This window comes from Nuphar pumila, chromosome 14 (genome assembly GCF_984573655.1).
Source record: "Nuphar pumila chromosome 14, dmNupPumi1.hap1.1, whole genome shotgun sequence".
Lineage (NCBI taxonomy): Eukaryota > Viridiplantae > Streptophyta > Magnoliopsida > Nymphaeales > Nymphaeaceae > Nuphar > Nuphar pumila.
In genome coordinates this window covers 16,875,457-16,895,731 of record NC_143262.1, presented here as the reverse complement: position 1 = coordinate 16,895,731, position 20,275 = coordinate 16,875,457, and the positions used below count along the sequence as shown (strand labels likewise).

The window sequence follows — 20,275 nt, the reverse complement described above, 5'->3', positions numbered from 1 at the left end:
TTTATTTTTTTTATCAAATCAAAGAAAAAAAATGGAGAAAATTTGAATAAAAATGATGGTATGAAACTATTTATTTTATAAGGGAAATACCCTCTACGTTGCACCCTTTGAGCACAACACCTTTGCCTGTATTCTCTGCTTCTGGGTGATAAAACAAAAGTACACATTACACAGCTTCCTTTTATAATTCATCCTGGCTTCAAATATTACAGTTTTACCCTTTGTCTTATCTTGTCAAAGCTATTATTGGTCCAATAATTGCATTTTAGTTTAACAAAATAAAACCCTACCATTTCCTCATAATGCATATCTGGTTACTTTTTATTTTCATTTGGAGTGATTTACCTATGGTTGGAGATTTGAAAATCTAAAGCTCAAGCGTTGCTGGAGGAAGAGGAAGGTTACAGAAAAAATGGGTAAATTGTTTTTTATTTTCTTTTGCTGGCTGCTGAAGGGGGGGGTGGGGAAACATGAGTGCTGAAGAGGGGCTAGTCCCAGAGGCCCCTGATTTTTTTTTCTGTTTTGCTGTTTTATCTTATTTTATGTTTTGTTTGTGATACCAAACATGAGAACTGGAATCACATGAGATTCCAAATCACATGATTTTTAATCTCATGAGATTTCAATTCTCAGGTAACTTCATTTCATTTCATTTTTTGAAAAACGCAGCCAAACATATCCCTAATGCATGGAGTATTTGCATTTATCTAAGAAAATGCTCAAGTGAATGCCTGTGTTATTTTTTGCCCTTTAAAACTACTTATTTGTCCTTAACTATATCTACAAAAAATGAGAAACTGCAAAAGTGCCATTTAATAATCTAAAGAAATTAAAGGTCAAAAGTGTCATTTTAATGAGTTAAATTATAATTATGTGATATAAGAAGTTAATTCGGTCGGTTGTCGAACAATTTTTCTACAAGGCGAGACACATTATCTTAAATATCCAAAAAACTGAGTTGGCTAAAAGTAAATTTTGCCAAGTACCTGAAGTGCCTAAATGCAAATTGCCCTTATCCTTTTTGGCAGTGATTTAGTATGTTTCAGACTGCTGAATTTGTGGACTTCTAATTGTTTAATATCAATTTATACGTACTTAACCTAATGATTGATAAGTTGTTATTTGATTGCTGCAGAGCAAGTCATGGTATGTACCTTCAACTCCTTGGGCATGTGGGTCACGCGCTTTGGGTAAGTCAAGCCATGACGCACCCACTTTCCCACATTGCACGAGCCAAGTTGTGAGCTCATGAAGGAGCACAGATTATGAGCCCTAGTGCATGCACCACAATTTCTGCTCAAATCTATGCATTAGAGACCATGTGGGAGTGAGCGAAGATCTTTTGGTTATCGAGTCACGAGGCAACAACAACAAGAAGACTCGATTAACGAGATGGAATAGGAATCAAATCGACCTGGATACGGCTTTGCATGGATTTACTGGCCCTTGACCAATCTCTGAGCCCTGATCGAGTCAGCCAACTTGGTTTTCTTGTGTCTCGAACACTGCGTTCATGGAACAGTCAAGTAGACACAAAAGCGATTAAACAAACAGGAAATTCTTTTAGTCATGACTTCACATAAAAGAGAATACATACAAACACCTAAACAAAACTGGTTTAATAACTGATAATCTGACTGAGGGGGGCAACCTTTTCAGCAACTTCACCTGTTGGAGTCTGCATGACACAAACACCTAAACAAAAATAATGGTTTAATGATAATCAGATGGTGACTTTTGCAATTAATCTTTTGATGATGCGTGACAAAAAGTAGTTGAAAATGACCTCCTTTTCATTTATGTTTTTTGTGGGTGATAGGGTTGAGGTTTTAGGGTAAATCAGTGGCATTTTGTGTGGCAATTTTACACGGTCTTTGGGGGGGAGGGTGCCTTAATTTTTTGGGGGAGGGGGCACAGTCTCCAAGGCAAGCACACCCCGGCGCCCCCTCTCCTCTTATGCCACTAGTCAATCAACAGTATTATCAGGTACGTACTTGCTTTTCATTAATTTGTCCATCTCCTGCCCCCATACACCAAAGATCCGTCACCTCAATAACTGATACCTTTTGATTTACTACCCTGTCCCTCACAGAACCTCTTCCTTCAAAATGCACCTCACTCTGGCTTTTGGTTGCTTCAAAATGACCCATATGCCTCCCCAATTATCCAATATTCCACCCATTGGGAAATTACCCACAAATACTAATTACACTAGTTGCTACTAGCCCATTTTGTTGACATGGACTTGAATCTTAATAATAAATATGGTATAAGATAAGTTGGATTAGTTATCTCCAATGTGGCTACTTGGCCTTGAAGGTCGATCGTTTGTTTCATTCTCATGAAAGAGGGGGGGTCTTTTAATTACTTTAATTTTCATGAAAGTTGGTTCCCATAGAGGGAGTGAGGTATGAAAGAATTTACACATGAAAAGATGGTGGTGGGAAAAACTGTGGCTTATTTGTGTCAGCTTGGCACTTTCTTACCATGATGATTGGATGTTTGTTGCAATTATTGTGAAAAAAAAAGGAGAAAAAGTGATTCTAACTCGGTAGTTACCTATGAAAAACTACATAGAAACATAAGGCCCTTAAGAGTATTTTTGTAACACGAGATTTGCTTTTCATATAGAAGGCATGTCATTCGAGGCGAGTGCAAATTGTGGAAACGCCTTCCTCATGTGGTAGGTGTGCACGAATCTAAGCATGAAATGAATGTGACCCTGGAAAACAAAGAGGCGCACAACTGCTAGCATGCACAATTTCCTGGGTGTTCCTTTGGTGAGAAATAGCATGAAACAAAAGGGCCCTTCTTACCAATGGGAGCTCCGCTTGTCTGGTAGGAACCGCTAGTGCACGTCACTTTGTGGGGGACATTGCAAGTTCAAATTCCAATGGTATCGTTGTATAACTGGTAGGGGTCTGCCTAACCCCAGCTTGCCTTTAAAAAAAAGGGCCTTTCTTTCCATGGCCTTAAAACTGCTAGGCTTTAATACGTCTCTCGGTTACCTTTACCATGTTAAAGCCAAACACTTTTTGAGTTCTAGTTATTGGATTGAATCAAGTTGGCCTGAGCCTCACCAAACCATGCTAGGCTCAGGATAAACTAGAAATTCTGTTTTTTGATATAATTTTATATATGTATATATATATATATATAAACGCAAAGACACAAACTAATTTGAATATGATACTAGAATTTTTACAGGTTACAGTCTGAGTTCAACTTTGCCGTTCTTAGGATCTTAAATCACATAGTTCGAGGTAAGGCATTAGCATCATCCATGAGGAAGTGCAAGGTCCCAACCCGTCCTTTCTTTAGAAGCTAAGGTCCCACAAGTCATTTTCTCATCGCCTCCTCCACTAATGGCGTTTAGGTCGTGTAGAGCATTAAAAGAAAAGAAAAAATGCACAGAGATTCTTCGGCGTGGTCACCCTTCATTCATCTGACCGACCTCCTCAATATCCTGACCTCTCTCTCTCTCTCTCTCTCTCTCTCTCTCTCTCTCTCTCTCTATATATATATATATATATATATATATATATATGAGTTTATATTTAATACAACCATTGTACCTACAATCAATTGACACAATCTAACCTTATAGATGTGTTTATCATGCTTGATTTAGTAGGAATAAATTCTTGGATCATGTTTTTTCGACCAAAAAATATGTTTTTTATGAGTTGAGAAAAGTAGATGCCTTCATAGCCGTTGATTTTTGGATCTCCGAAAAAACCTGTATACAGGTTGTATTCCGGCAATCCAAAAGTAGTTTCCAACTAAACAAAACCTGTAGATCACATCTATTGTATTACATGTGAGAAAAAAACCCAAACAGGGGGTTCCACCCTGTTTTGCTAAGTCGTTTTCACTACCTTATATATATATATATATATATATATATATATATATATATATATATATATATATAAACTTAGGCGAGCATCTCTTTTCACGCATTCCAATGGTATTTTTGCCCTCTTACACTGTCAGATTAGCATAGATTTTTTCCTTTTTCTTTTTCGGCCTGACTAATGGTGAAGAGTCAAGAGCATCCTGCCTTTCTACTGGCGTGTGAAGATTTACGTAGGATTGTGAAAGGCAGGTTGTAGGTAAGAATCTTGGTTGAAGAGATAATACTAGGTTTCGACAGTAAATAACGTTTAAGAATATGATTAACCCTTACCGTGGTTTGGGATTGGTTTGGAAATAAATACCTTCAATTTGACTTGTAATTACTTGCCAAAGTTAGCAACCGCTCTTGGCCTTTTCTCTTTCTCACTCTCTGGTAGAGGGTTCCAAACACTGTCCACGAGGATTGGTGTGCTTGAGGTGATATCATTGATCAGCAGATCCTTTGGAAGCTTGTGTATTGCAGCGGCCTTGGTTTTAGGTCACGTTTGGAAGTAAGAAAAACTTTCATAGGCAAAAAGTTTGCTTATGAGAAATTTTGATATGATAATTTTTTTAAATAAATTTTTTTCACTTGTTTAAGTAGCATGAGAAAAATAAAATGAAAAGTTTTAAAAAATGAGAGAGAGGAGGAGGGGGGGGGGGGGGGGGGATTTTCCGACACGGCTTTTGAGAGGTGGGTAAGGATGGTGGTAGTGATGGTGGTGATGGATGATATAAAATCATCGTGAGAAGGGATTTTTGAGAAGTGGGTGATGGTGGTGGTGAGATGAATGGTAGTAGTGGGGGTGGTGGTAGAAAGTCATCGTGGAGGGTGATGATGTGGTGGTGAAACTTCTCCAGGAAGTTTTTTTGGGAGGTGGGTGGTAGGGGTGGTGAGATGGATGGTGGTAATGGATGGTGAAAAATCACCGTGGGAATGATGGTTTTTCGAGAGGTGGGTGGTGGTGGTGGTGGTGAAAATATACGGTGATGGGTGGTGATAGTGGTAGGATGGAGTGAGAGATCCCAAAAATTCTTTTGACCCTCTTGAAGGAATGTTTCTTATGAAAAAGTGTTTTTTCCAAAAAAACTTTGAGAATTTTTTTTTCTTATTTGAAAGAATTAGAAAAATCATACGGATTTTTCACTTTGTACCACTTTTCCTACATCTTTTTCACTTCCAAGCATGCCCGTAAAAAATCGAAAAAAAAGGAAAAACCCATCTCCTTGACATATATTATAGTGAGGTAACCTGAAATTGGGTGGAAATTGGGATCCTCACATTCGTATGGATGAAAAAATAGGTTTCATTTGCTTTTCCATGTCAGAATCCTGTCTACTTTACCGGATTCTGTGAACCGAGTCCGAATAATTTTCCTTTTTACATGTAATATATATATATATATATATATATATATATATATATATATAAGGATTGCATCCTAAGTATATCTTCAAAACCAACATGCATATGAATCCTTGATAGGAACTATTTTTTTTTTTTGAAAGGCAGGTTTTTTGGGAGGTAGGTGATGGTGGGTGGTAGTGCTGGTGAGATGGATGGTGAAAAATCATAGTGGGAAGGGTGATTTTTTGAGTGGTGGTGGTGGTTGTGGTGGATGGTGGTGAGATGGAGTGAGAGAGGAATGTTTTTTATCAAAAAGTGTTTTTTGAAAAAAAATTGAGAGATTTTTTTTTTAAAGGCAGGTGTTTTAGAGGTTGGTGGTATAGTGCTCGATGAGATGGATGGTGAAAAATCATGGGAATGATGTTTTTTCGAGAGGTGGCCAGGTGGGTGATGGTGGGTGGTGGTAGTGGTGGTGAGATGGATGGTGGGTGGTGGTGGTGAAGATGGATGATGGTGGGTGATGATGGAGTGAGAGATCCCAAAAATTTTCCAAACCCTTCTGGAGGAATGTTTTTTATCAAAAACTGTTTTTTAGGAAAATTCTTTGAGAGAATTTTTTTCTTGTTTGAAAGGATTAGAAAAACAGTACAGATTTTTCACTTTGTATCACTTTCAAGTGTGCCCTTAGAAAACCAAAAAAAAAAAAGGTGAAAGTTCTAATTGGAATCCTCGCATTCCTTGTATGGATGAAAAAATAGGTTTCATTTGCTTTTCCACGTCAGAATCCGGTCTACTTTACCGGATTCTGTAAACTGGGTCCAAACAATTTTCCTTTTTACATGTAAAATAAATAAATATATATATATATATATATATATATAAGCCACATCCCAATTATATTTTCAAAACCACCTTGCATATGGATCCTTTATAGGATCCAGTTTTTTTTTTAAGGCAAGTTGGGGTTAGGTAGACAGACTTCATTAACGGTAAAAAATTATACTATTTCAGTGTATCATATTTCTCTCAAAATTGGGGACCAACCCGTGGGGTGGTCCTTCCATGATTTGTCCCTTACCAAATTTAGCAAGGTATCTAGTCTATGTTGTGTTGTATTTTCTGTACAATAACTTTTTCCCGACAATACAAAAATTCCATGATTGATTGGAGAATAACTGAATCTTGAGTTTCTCCGTTCAATAACTTCTAAAGTTGAGGCCAGATCCAACCTTTAGGTTCCCAAAATCACCTTAGCTCCAGCATCAAAGTCTTCGAGAGCTCCGACCCATCTACACCACTCTTTTTAGCTCCCATGCCCTCCTCTATAGTGTAGCATCCTGCCTCTAACAAATTTCCTGAGTGCTCTTTGATAGTAAATCCAATGTGCCAAGCTCTGTGCTATATGCCTTGTATGTTGACCTGCTTCCAGCCTGCTTCTGGCGGTGACCAGTAGTTCAGTCTTCACCAGCTTATGGTCTCCTTCGTTTTCGAGTTTTTTAACACGAGAAGGTTCTGCTCCCGAACAGCCATTAGATTTTCCTGCTGCATTACCTCGATCGACTTCCTGTTTTGCCTGAAGATCCTCTCATTCCTAGTCTTCCATGTTCTCAAAATAATTATTTAGAAGGCTCTCTCCCAGCTCTATCTTATTGTTTTATCCTGGAACCTTATATCAAACCATGAGTGTACATTCTCCATCAGATTTCCTTTGGTTTCCAGTGAATACCAAACGACTGTGATATCTGTTTCCAGTCATCCAACAACCTTGCAATGAAAAAAGAGGTCATTGGGCTATTCAGTGGTGGTTCCACACAACTCACATCTGCTGAGTAAGTAGTAGCCCATTCTGTGAAGTCGGTCTTGGGTTAGGAGGCACCCTTCAATAGCCCAACCTATGGTTAACGATGTTCGGGGAAAAGCTTTCTTAATCCATATTTATTTAAAAACCTTCTTCTGCACCTGCACTTAATGTTCTTTTATGCTGATTTCATGGTAAACTCACCTTCTGGTAGCCAAATAAGATGGTCCGGTGAACCAGGGCACCATTTTTTTACATCTAACCATAAATTTTCTTGAATTAGGAACCTTCAAAACAATCTCTTTGTAGCAACATTAAGGTATTTGGTTTAAGTCTAGTTGTGAGTTCATAGTCAGATGCCTCAGACTATGATACAAAACCTGCATACTGTTTTGCGGTAGAAGGTGCACTAGGGGAACCTACTGGCACCACGGGTCAAACCAAAACTCCACCCTTTCCACACTCCCTACTTCCTATTTAATGTGTTCTATAATAGTTGCAGCTCCTTTCTTAATGCTCTTCCAGTCAAAGACTCTTTTCTAAGTTTCATGGTTACCCACAATGATTCTGCCTTGATATATTTTGCTCTCACCAAGCTGGTCCATGGAGAGTGACTTGATTCGCTACTCTCCAAGCCAATTTTGAGAGACATGCCAAATTTATCTCTCATATATTGAATGTCTGTCTGCCTTTGGTCTGCATAGTTGTTCCTAATTGACAAGGTGAGCCTGTTTGGCCTTCTGTCGTAGGAACTCACATACTGCTCTATCTATGTTACTGATAATATGAGCAGGGAGCATAAAACAACCCATCCAATAAATTGTAAAGGACTATAAAACTGATCGAATCAATATTACTCTAGCAGCCATCTGTTGAGGATAAGCCTTCTAACGGATCCCACCAATATGATAACCTTCTATATTGTTGGGGACCTTCACATCGTCTCACGACTGAAGATAATGGTAATCCCTATTCATCAGCATGGATAACCTTCGCCTTCCCGTTACATGGTGTAGTGGTACTGTTTTCCTATTTTGGTGATATGACTGTTGTGTATATAAACCCATCAAGGGTGTGTATCATTTCATGGAAAAAATATATAACAACATTCGGTAGGCGTTCCCGTGGATGTAGGCTGATATCAGTCGAACCACGTACATGGTTGAGTCCTCCTGCGTTACCCTCTACCCTCTACGCTCTTTCTTACGTTTTCATGGTATCAGAGCGTGATCCTTTCGACCAGACTCAACGCCGCCACAACTAACCCAGCTTCCACAACTATCAAATGGCAAACCAAAACCGTGAAGGCTCATCATCGAATACGGAGGCTCTTGCTCAGAGAATCGTCATCCATGAACAGGTAACTCCTAATCTCAGAATCACCACCAGTCTGCTGAATGGCTTCAACTACTTGCCCTGGTCCAAAGCCGCAACATTATACTTGAGCAGCAGATTGAAACTTGGCTTCGTAAACAGCAGGAAGACCAAACCAAAAATTACTGATCCCAAGTATGATGAATGGGAATCTGGTAATCACCTAGTCATGTCCTGGCTCTTAAGCTCCATGGAACCCAAAATCGCAGATGGTTTCTTATTTCTTGAATCTGCCGAAGACATCTGGAGATCTGCCAAGGAGCTCTACGGGGAACAATACAACATAGCTCGGATGTACCAGCTCACCAAAGAAATCCGTGATGCGAAAAAACCAGACAACGCCCCCTTCAGCGAGTTCTTGGGTCGCATCCGAAGCCTATGGGACGAGCTAGACTCATACCAGGTCACCACCAACGACCCCAGAGACGCGGCCAAACTGAAAGAGCAAGAGCGCGTCTTTCATATCCTCTCCACGCTTGGACCCGAATATGAAAGTCTAAGGAGTCAGATCCTTATGACCCGTGACCTCCCATCCTTGAATTCTGTCTGTGCCACCATAATGCGAGAGGAGACTCGCCGCAAAGTCATGAATCCGATAGGCAATACAGAAGAAGCCAAAGACGGCCCAGAAAAATATGCCTTTTACTCAGATCACAGGGGCCCCAGACCTCGCTCCAAATACGGGGAACCAAACGCCAACAACAACAACACTAACCGGGACAAGGAAAAAAGGCTCAGATGTTCTCACTGCAAAAAACTAGGTCATTCACACGAGACCTGCTGGTTTATTCATGGAAAACCGGATCGTATGCGAGGAAAGGCTGAGCCTGACCCAAGCGTACCTCGTACGGCTCAGGCTCACACTGTCGGAACCTCGCTGACCGTTGAAGCTATGGTTGAACTTCTTAAAGGGATAAGACTTCACAAGCTGAGCATGCAGGAAAAGGAGAAGACCGCAGGAATGACTATTGTTTCTTATGATCCCCAACGCCTCCAGCGAGACAGGTACGCTCTCTCTTCTTACCTCCATAAACAGCCAGCCATGGATTGTTGACTCTGAGGCTACTCACCATATGACCAAGGACTTAAAAAACGTACAACTGAGGCACCAACGGGATAAAGAATCCATCACTACAGCCAGCGGGTCACTCATGATCCTCAAGGGAATCATTGACACCAGATTCTTTGGCTCCGAAACCGCCAACCAAATCCTATACGTCCCATCCCTGACAACCAATCTTCTATCTGTGTCCACAATCATAGAAGAACTTAACTGCAAAGTCATATTCTCCAAAACTAACATTGAGTTTCAGGATCTGACTACGGGGAAGACGATTGGTAAAGGACGACAGCTCAATGGACTCTACCAAATCCACCAAGGACTAGGGGCAATGATGAGTAGAGTCGATGAAGGGAGACACTGGCATTGTAGACTCGGACATCCCTCAAATCGGGTGTTTAGAACCCTATTCCCTGAACTTTCATTTGATGCCAACACTTGTGAAGTGTGTCGATACGCAAAACTTACACGCACACACTATCCTATTTTTGTAAGCACCTCCACAAATGCTTTCGATTTAGTTCATTCTGATGTATGGGGCCCAGCGCCGGAAAACTCTATTTGGGACTATAAATACTATGTCTCGTTCATAGACGATTTCTCAAAGCCACTTGGATATACTTCTTGAAATCTAAAGACGAAGTCTACCAAAACTTTAAAATTTTTTCTCAAATGGTAGAGACTCAATTCGGTTAGAGAATTAAAACTCTTCAGACAGATAATGTGGGGAATACAAAAATCGGGCCTTCGATGAATTTTGCAAACAACAAGGCATAGATCACCAGACCACCTGTGTGGATACTCCACAACAAAATGGGGTAGTTGAAAGGAAAAATCGTCATCTCCTTGAAGTAACAAGGGCAATTATGTTCCAAACTAACGTGCCAAAAAAATTCTAGAGCGATGCTATAGCCACCGCCTGCTACCTAATCAACAGGACTCTCAGCAAGAAACTTCAAGGTAACTCTCCCTGAGAAAGGCTGAAAGGAAAGAAGACGCAACTAAAGCATCTTTGAACCTTCGGGTGCATGACATACGTCTGGATATCACCTCACAACCGAGATAAACTCAGCAGAAGAACAACCAAATGTTTATTCCTTGGCTACTCCTCCTCTAAGAAGGGGTACAAGTGTTATGACTGCAACTCACAAAAATTCTATATATCCCGGGATGTCAGTTTCGATGAAAAACAACCCTACTTCCTTTCTAAAAAGCCTTATGCCAGCAATCAGGGTGAGCCAACCACTCCAGCACCAAGTGACTACGACGACCTCATTCAGTGCATCGTAATGCAAGAGAACAGACCACTTGATCCCACTGTCAGTCAACCAATCAATGACGGGAACGAACTTTCGCCCGATCCTCCGTCTCAGGCTGCTGAACCTCTTCGAAGGTCAGAAAGAGTCACTCGACCTCCTACACATCTCAACGACTACGTGTCTTATATCGCTTATCCCATCAATAAACAAGTCTGGTATAAAGGCCTCACACCTCGGTATGTATCATACCTATGCAAGATCAGCCAACATCGCGAACCTGAGTCATACGAAGAAGCAATGAAAGATGATCTCTGGGTAAACGCCATGGAGAAAGAACTAACCGCTCTCAAGAAAAATCATACCTGGGAAATCTCTCAACTCCCCAAAGGGCACAAGGCAGTCGGATGTCGATGGACATACAAAATAAAATACAGAAGCGATGGGACAATAGAGAGATACAAAGCTCGGCTGGTGGCTAAAGGATACACTCAAACCTATGGCATAGATTACAGTGAGACATTCACCTCGGTAGCCAAAATGAACACAGTTCGCATCCTACTATCCATCGCATGCAACCAAGGATGGGACCTACATCAGCTGGACGTAAAAAACGCATTCCTACAAGGAGAGTTAAAGGAGAAAGTGTATATGAAATTACCCTCAGGGCACCCTAAGGCAAACAGTGACCTCGTCTGCAAATTAAAAAAGGCTATATACGGCCTAAAGCAATCCCCAAGAGCATGGTACGTCAAGCTCAGCTTCACTTTAGAAAGCAAAAGATTCCAACGAAGTCAAGCAGACAACTCAGTATTCGTCAGAAAAGAAGGCGCATATACCACTATACTTCTAGTCTACGTCGACGACATCATAATAACAGGAAGCAACAGACTCTTCATCGAGGACCTGAAAACATACCTTCACAAGGTATTTGACATCAAGGACCTCGGAAGACTAAGGTTTTTTTTAGGAATCGAGGTTGCATACTCAAAAAAGGGAATTTTCCTATCTCAGAGAAAATATGCTCTGGAGATTCTAAAAGAGACCGAAAAAATGGGGTGCAAGCCAGCCAAAACTCCCATGGATCCCAATGTCAAAGTCACAGGTCACGAAGACAAAGCTCCTATAGATAAAGAAAGATATCAACAAATCGTCGGGAAACTCATCTACCTTACTGTTACCCGCCCTGACCTGGCTTACGCAGTCAATACTATGAGCAAGTACATGCACGACCCTAGAGTCCCTCACATGCAAGTTGTTGACAGAATTCTAAGATACATAAAGAAGGCACCTGGGCAAGGCATCCTATTCAAAAGAAATAATCATGTCAAGATTGAGGGATACTCAGACGCCGACTGGGCTGGAGACTCTGACGACCGAAAATCGACCACAGGGTACTGCATCTTCGTCGAGGATAACCTAATCACCTGGAAGAGTAAAAAACAAAATGTCATAGCCAAGTCAAGCGCGGAAGCAGAGTACAGGGTCATGGCATCAACTGTCGGGGAACTCGCATGGACTAAAACCCTTCTGGAGGAACTGAACTTCAAAACTAAAGCCCCTGTGAACCTGCATTGCGACAACAAGGCAGCCATACACATAGCCGCGAATCCAGTCTATCATGAAAGAACCAAGCACATCGATATCGATTGTCACTTCATCCGGGAAAAAGTTACCAAAGGTGAGATTCAAACCCCCCTCACCAAAAGCTCAGAACAACTGGCCGATGCTCTTACTAAGGCTACAAGCTCAGTCCAATTTGAGAATTGCATAAGCAAGTGGGGATGTTTTGACATACACGCCCCACTTGAGGGGGAGTGTTGAGGATAAGCCTTCTAACGGATCCCACCAATATGGTAACCTTCTATATTGTTGGGGACCTTCACATCGTCTCACGACTGAAGATAATGGTAATCCCTATTCATCAGCATGGATAACCTTTGCCTTCCCGTTACATGGTGTAGTGGTACTGTTTTCCTATTTTGGTGATATGACTGTTGTGTATATAAACCCATCAAGGGTGTGTATCATTTCATGGAAAAAATATATAACAACATTCGGTAGGCGTTCCCGTGGATGTAGGCTGATATCAGTCGAACCACGTACATGCTTGAGTCCTCCTGCGTTACCCTCTACTCTCTTTCTTACATTTTCACCATCAACATCAGTCTTGCATTCCACCTTTCTAGACTCGATTTGAATTTTCTGAGTGCTTAACAAATCACTCAGGTAAGCCTGTCTATGAAGAGTAGGAGCCTTAAGCGAGAGGGAGGTAAGCCTCCATCCACACGAACTTGCTATGGTTCTAGCTCTACTACGAGATATATTACATGTGATAAATATGGTTTTATCTTTGCTTACTTGTAACCCAGATGCTCGTTCAAAAGTCTCCATGTAATCAATGAAATTCTGGATAGAACCTCTAATGAAAAATAGGGCATCATCAACATAAAGTGAGTGGTTCCATCTGAATCCTACTACTGTTATTGGCTTGATGTAGTTTCTTTCAACTGCATCATTCAGGAATTTAGTCAATCTTTCCATGACGAGAATAAAAAGGTATGAAGATAGTGGATCTCCTTGACAGATGCCACTACTCCCTTTGAACAGCTGGCTAGTTTCTCCGTTAATCACCAATGCATACGATGGTGTTCGTATGCATACCATGATACGAATGATCCATTCTTTTTCAAACCAAAAAAGTGAGTGTTTCCTCCAAAAACTCTCAATCTACTCTATCATAGGCTTTGGCTAAATCCGTATTAAATATAACTCCTTTCTGTTTACTAGAGCTCATTGTATCCACCATCTCATGTGCCATTAAAGTACTTCAGAAAGACTTGTTGATTCTAGTTGACTATCCTGTCCAAGGTGTTGAGTTTTCCTCCTTATGGGACCCATCTATCTTGGAAATGGGTCGTCTGATAACTGATCATTTATGGCATCATCAGTAGTTCGATGCACATTCATTATCATGGCAGAATTCTCAAGCACGATGCTTGATCTTCTCGAGGACGATTCTTATATTCGCTGGATAGTGATTTGTAGAAGTCCACACAACTGAATGACAATTCAGTTGTTCAGAGTTTTGAGGATCAACGATTTGTTGATAGCAATTTACAATACTTGTTGTATAGCGATTTGCAGTATTCGCTCGATAGCAATTTGTTTCAGTACTCGCTGGATAGTGATTTATAGTACTCGCTGGATAACGATTTGTAATAAGATGATTCAGGCGCATTGTAAGTTGTGCAAGACGTTTAGTCTTCCGCATTAAATATGGGTCTCGTCTTCTATTTAAGGGATGGATGAGAGAGAACTGAAAAAAAAGTAGGAAAGTGTGAGAAACACTTTTAGGGCACCGAAAGGGTGTGTTGTGAACAAAAGGCAAGAAGTGTTGTTACACTTCTTTCAGGACAACTTCGTGAGGTTGGTTCTTCAGAGCATTTGTTCTTTGTTCTTCAGTAAGGTATATCATCTTTGTTTATTTTTCGTTACATCTTTGTGTGTTTGTAAAGCTTATGCCTTTTGGCCATTCTGTTTGAAGATAGTGAAAGGTGTTGACCTATCGATCATCGTGGAGGTACCTCTGCTTGAGAGGAAACCATATAAATCTTTGTATGCTTCTTTTTGTTTCCCCTGTTGGTTTACCTTTCTTCCACTATCATCGTTGTATTGCCTCCATCGATTCACACTTGTGGGAAAGCCAGTTTTTTTTTCCAACACAAGGTTCCCCTCATACTCTTTACTATAATCATGAATAGAACCTTGTATATGAAATTACAAATCCCTATAGGTCTGAACAAATGCATTTTATCGACTTCTTCAACCTTCGGAATGAGGGCGATGTTGGTGCAGTTGATTATCTTCAAGATTTTTTAGTAAAAAATCAATTCCTAACCTCTTTGCAAAACGTCTTACCCCACAGTGTGTCAATACTTTTGATAGAAAATGTCGGAGAACCCATCCGGGCCAAGAGCACAATTGGCATCCATATCAAAAATTGCTTCTTTGATTTTCTCTGTGATTACCTCCTTACGGGGGTCGTTTGCATGTCACGAAATGGGGTGTTGCAGCACTCCCTTCTATGGATTCCACTGCCGCAGAAATGGAATCGGACCCCTACCGCATGGAAAAGTATTTTCGCAAAAAAACCACCTCTAACATGTAAAATGGCACGCTTGTCTAGGTTTTTTCACCAACATGCACTATTCTCTTTGTTTGTGTTGTCACTGTGGGCCCAGTAGAACTGCAAGCCTGTCATTGCGTTTTTGCAGAAAACAACCCACTTTCCATGACACACAAACGCACCCTTAGTCATGGTTTCATTTTTCTCTGGTGTGACCCTTGGTTCTGTGTGGCTCGGCGGCTAGCACCTCTTGTTCACATTTTTTGGGAAGAGCTAAGTGAAGAATCTAACTGTTTCACTCTTTAAATCTAGCTGAGAGCGTATTGTCGATCAATTCTCCAATATTTCAATATTAGGCAAATAATTTAATTCATCTTGACGTTTTTATTGTATAGTGAGTGGGATTAGCTTTCCTTTTGTGTTCAGAAAGCCGTGTAACCCCCTTTCATTCACTAACACTTTGTCAAACTTACTCGCTCTAAATCCTTGACCTTTCTGGTTATTATGCCACCTAGGAATTAGGTATACCTAATTCAATTAATTCATAACCAGCCATAATTGAATTGAAGTTTGTTGCAATTAAGGCTTTGTCTGGAAGCCTTGCATTGAGATAAAGAAACCATGCCAAAAATATGTTGTTGAGGACTGGCTTGTCAAACACACCCTCTTGTGTTGAGGCAGCCAACTCCATTCCCAATGCAGCATTTTGCTAATCCCACTACTTTCAAACAACAAAGAGCATTAAAGCACTTGGGGAAAATCGCAACGGCATGTAACGCTCAGAGATTTTTAACCCCATTTTTTTTTTTGCGAAAAAATTAAAACTTTTCTTTCTTATTAAACTCGTTAGCATAAACCTTTTTAACTTGGGTTCAAAACCTCAGGCGGGTTATCTTCCATACAATAACGAAAAGACTGAATTTACTTCAAATAAAAAACAAAATCCTATATCTAGCCCTAAATCCTTAAAAGTTCTAGTTTTCAACATTATCACTGCATCTCACCACCCACTGTAATCCCATATAAAAGGTCAAACTCATGAAAGCCTGGTAAGTCAACATCGTGTCACAGGTAATCACATAACATTAAACGTATATTCGCATCCATTGATATTGCATTGCCTTAATGAAGTTATTCAATAGGATAAATATGAAGTCTACAATTTTTGAAAGCAATAAAAATGCTATCACATTAAAACACATTTTTGCATATGACTCGTGCAAAGCTCATGAATGTTCCATGACATTATGCAAACACATGCTCATCATCAAGCTTTATTCATTGAATTAACAAACATATTTTTATTACAAATTGTGTGAATAAGAAAGTCTTGGTTTCGATATTTACATTCACTATGGGTTGATGATGAGCACAGTGCCATTAACTATTTCAGACTGAGACCACTCGGGGGTTTATTATGTCATGTATATTAAAAACTCGAGTGACTAGCTGAAATTGTTCCAAAGGAGATGACAACATGACCAAGAGAAGTCCTCAGAGGCTACTAACCACTGATTTATATGCATATTGAACTTACTGCAGAAGTTAAAAATCCCCTAAGACACATCGATAGCTCCAGCCTCCAAAATTTACGAGTGACTGGAGACCCTTGGGACGCCTTGCTTCAAAAAATATAACATATATCACTCAAAGTTCTACCACCTTATAAGGGTTATCTTTTTAATGAGACTAAATATTTCTTGTGCCTTATACCAATAGACACTTTATGGCTCAATAGCCTAGGTATCCCTCTAGGGTAACCCTCATATTATGATTCATTTGTATGTACCCAATCCATTAAGAATTGCTCTGGTACCTTTAGCTCGTTTGAGCACTTCACTTATGAAGGTGGATATAACATATTAAGTATATATGTATGCATGTATCATTCATCATTTAGAATTGCTCTATCGCTTTTAGATTTTACAATCACTTAGACTATGAAGGCAGATCTCATGCATACAAGCAAACATAATTAAATTCATGATTTTCAACACATATCACATGCTATACAAATATGATATTCAATTTACATCAATATGGTTTCTTAAACCCTAGCTCAGTCTTGAGCCGAACTTATGCATGCATACCAAAGTTCCTGGGTTTTAAGTATCCAAATGGCCAATAGGGTTCCATGAACCCTAACTCTATTGTTGAGCTAATCATTCATGCGAGCATGAAATATATGGAAAACTTATAAATCTTTACATGTGTATGAGACATTACAAGTGAAAACATGATTTTATGTAAGCTATAGCATGCATGCATAAAATACGACATATGAACCATCATACTTGATTTTCAAAAAAAGAACATGTTGTGCTAGCAATTCATTTACATAGATTATTCAAAATAGAGTCAAATAGGTATGAGTCTGACTCTTACCAAACATGAGTCGATCCTTACAAAGTCATATGCCAAAGTTAGGAGTGGACTCTTGTAGTGCAGGAGACGACTCTATTATGACATGAGTCAACCTTGTCCATAATCCAAACCCAACCATACCATGAGTAGACTTGCTTAGCCAAGGATCAACCCTTGCTATGCATTGTTTGAGTAGGGGCCTACTCATATTTCTAGGAGTCAACCCTGACTCATCTTTCTCCAAGAGTCGACCCTTGTAGCATCTGAGTAAGCAGGGATCAACTCTTCTTTTGAGGAATTGACCCTGCATGCCACATAAGAGGTTGCACACGGGGGTCAACTCTCTACAGAGCATGAGTCGACTCTCCCAAAATGCAAAAAATAAATGCAGGGGTTGACTCATCAAAATATGTGTCAACCTTGCTAGATCATAGAAGAAAAAGCAGGGGTCAACCCTTGCTATAATCAGGAGTCGGCTCTTGCAAAGCATGAGTCGACCCTTGCAAAAAATATAACACTATCCTTAGAAAAGATAAGGAGTCGACTAGGATTTTGAATAAAAACATCTTGAGTTGATTCTTGAAAAGCATGAGTCAACCCACTAGGCCTTTGAATAAAAACATCTTGAGTAGACTCTTGCAAAGCATGAACCCACAAAGTTTTTTTTTTCTAAATAGAGATTGAATAGCAGGAGTTGACTCAGACTACGTGAGAGTCGACCCATCGGGCTTTTTAAATAGAACTGAATAGCGAGGGTCGACTCAAACTAAGTGAGAGTCAACCCGACAGGCTTTTTAACATAATTTATTAGCAGGGATTGAACTCTGGCAAGCACGGGTCGACCCTCGAATGCATGAAAATTGCAGTTTCTTCGTAATATTATATAACTACCACGTAAGTAGCGTAGCAACCCTACATCAAAAATCAGAATCTCTACGATGGTGAAGTGAATCAATTTGTGGTGGAGCAGAGGGAGGGGAAGAGTCCGGCAGAGTGGGGCCGTCTCAGCGGTGATAATAGCGGTGGCGCCTGCAGAAAAAATTGCAGTAGAGGATCAACACACGGTGGTTCGATGGGTTTGCATCAAAAGGGGTCTCTGAGTGGCGCCATGAAGGGGCCTGCGTATGGTGGTGGTGCTAGCTAGTGGTCAACATCCAACAGAGATGGTGGTCGTTCAGGGGTTGCAGTCACTAGTGATAGCAAGAGAAGTGACAGAACCGAGGATGGGTGGTGGCGCAAGGTGGTCGAGCAGTGCCAAGAGGTGGCACCAACTTGTGGCAGAAAAGGGAAAGAAGTTGCAGAGGTTGGTGATGAGGGCACACAGGTGGTGTACCAGATACCCGACTGGTGTCGGGTCGTGAACCTTGGTGAAGCAAAGAGATAGGCTAACGAGAGGGAGAGTAGAGAGAGAGAAAGGTGATAAGGTTTGAGAAAAAGGGTGTCTCTCGTATGAGTATTGGCTGGGGGGGTCATGTGGAGGAGACAAGTGGTGATAGGGGGGCACAGCTTGTTGTGTTAGAAATCAATGGCCAAATGGGCAAAATGTTAGTACGCGTTTGTGTTTTAGCAATTGGGTTGGATCCTGACTGGATCCAATCCAGGTCCAATTTAAGTTTGGTTAGTCTTTGGTTAGGGTCTAATTTCACTAACTAGGTTCCAACCTAATTAATGGAACTAAAACCAAATCCTTTACTAATTTGTTTAGTCCCAATTAAATCTTAAAAGGCCTCCTTTTTTATAAAAAATGGCATCTATGTTCCATGACTGAGCCGGTCAATGGATGACTATGACCTTCGAATTATAAATGTCCCTGTAACTTTTTGTAATGACCATTTTACCCTTTCAACTTGTCAGGCATAACCCGAACTCATTTCAACTTTGTTTTTAATGAAATAAAAAAAAAAATTCTTAAAAATTTTGATACGATTATAACCATGTACTTGAAAATCATAAAAATAAGCTTAAAATTTTCTTTTATCTAGATATTATAAAAATCAGGGGAAAATACCAAAAAATGTTGAATATTAGACGACCCATTTGATTTAAGGCACTCAAATAAAGCCTAAAAACCTTATAAAAAATCAAGAAATTTAAGTTCATGATAATTAGAATCCCTCGTCCATAGATGAAAGCTACTAGGGATTAAAAATGTAATTGATGTTGGTCACCCGGATGGCCAGCGGGGTGGTTGTGAGAGTGCTAAGATAAAGGGACTACCCACTGATACACAAGTGTGTTCGTAGTTTTCAGTGGTAGGCCAAGTAAGTAAGGGTTATGGGGGCCCACCGAGGGTTTTCCTCACTTTGACAAAGGGTTTTTTATCATAAAAAATGTAATTAATATTATAGTATGATTTTTAAACATATTTAGCATTCATTAAATAAATAAATCATAAAATAGGTAATTAATATGTAAAACCCTTAAAATCAAAGTCATAAAAAAATATATTTAACATGTATTTAATAAATAAATCATAAAATATGCAATTGATATGTAAAACCTCTAAAATTTAAATCATATATAAAAAAAATATATTTAGCATGTATTCAATAAATAAATCATAAAATAAGTAATTAATATGTAAAATTCTTAAAATCTAAGTTATATATAAAAAAAAACATATTTAACGTGCATTGAATAAATAAATCATAAAATAAAAAAATAATATATAAAACTCCTCTAAATTATATATAAAAAAATATTTATCTTATCAATGAACACAACATGAAAGAGACAAATCGGATGAACCTCAGTGAGAAAGACAGAGAGGGGCAATAGAGAGAGAGATGGAGGAATAAGATAGAGAGGGCATGAAAGGGGCCAGGGGCAAAAGAGAGGGTGGGGGGGTGAGAGAGAGAGAGAGAACCGAAGATTTGAGAGACGCAGGAAGGCCACATCTCTTGAACCTTCTTTTTTTTGTTAATACTTGATGAAGCCTTTACTGGCGCAAAAAAAAAAGGCCAATAAAAAGCCATCTTTATTGGGTGAACATATTTTGCGCCAGTAAAGGTGTTATACTGGCACAATATATGTCTCGCTAGTATAACAC

General features: G+C 39.8%; 1 protein-coding gene across 1 annotated transcript; it reads left to right on the top strand.

Moving 5' to 3' along the window:
• The first annotated feature begins 8,328 nt into the window (after positions 1–8,328).
• On the top strand, positions 8,329–18,610 carry LOC149816512 (uncharacterized). The gene is made up of 5 exons (XM_089986911.1): positions 8,329–9,422; positions 10,655–12,414; positions 13,234–13,292; positions 14,281–14,351; positions 18,388–18,610. Exons 1-5 carry the CDS (start codon positions 8,329–8,331, stop codon positions 18,608–18,610), a joined length of 3,207 nt encoding a protein of 1,068 aa, XP_089843037.1.
• The last annotated feature ends 1,665 nt before the right edge of the window (positions 18,611–20,275 follow it).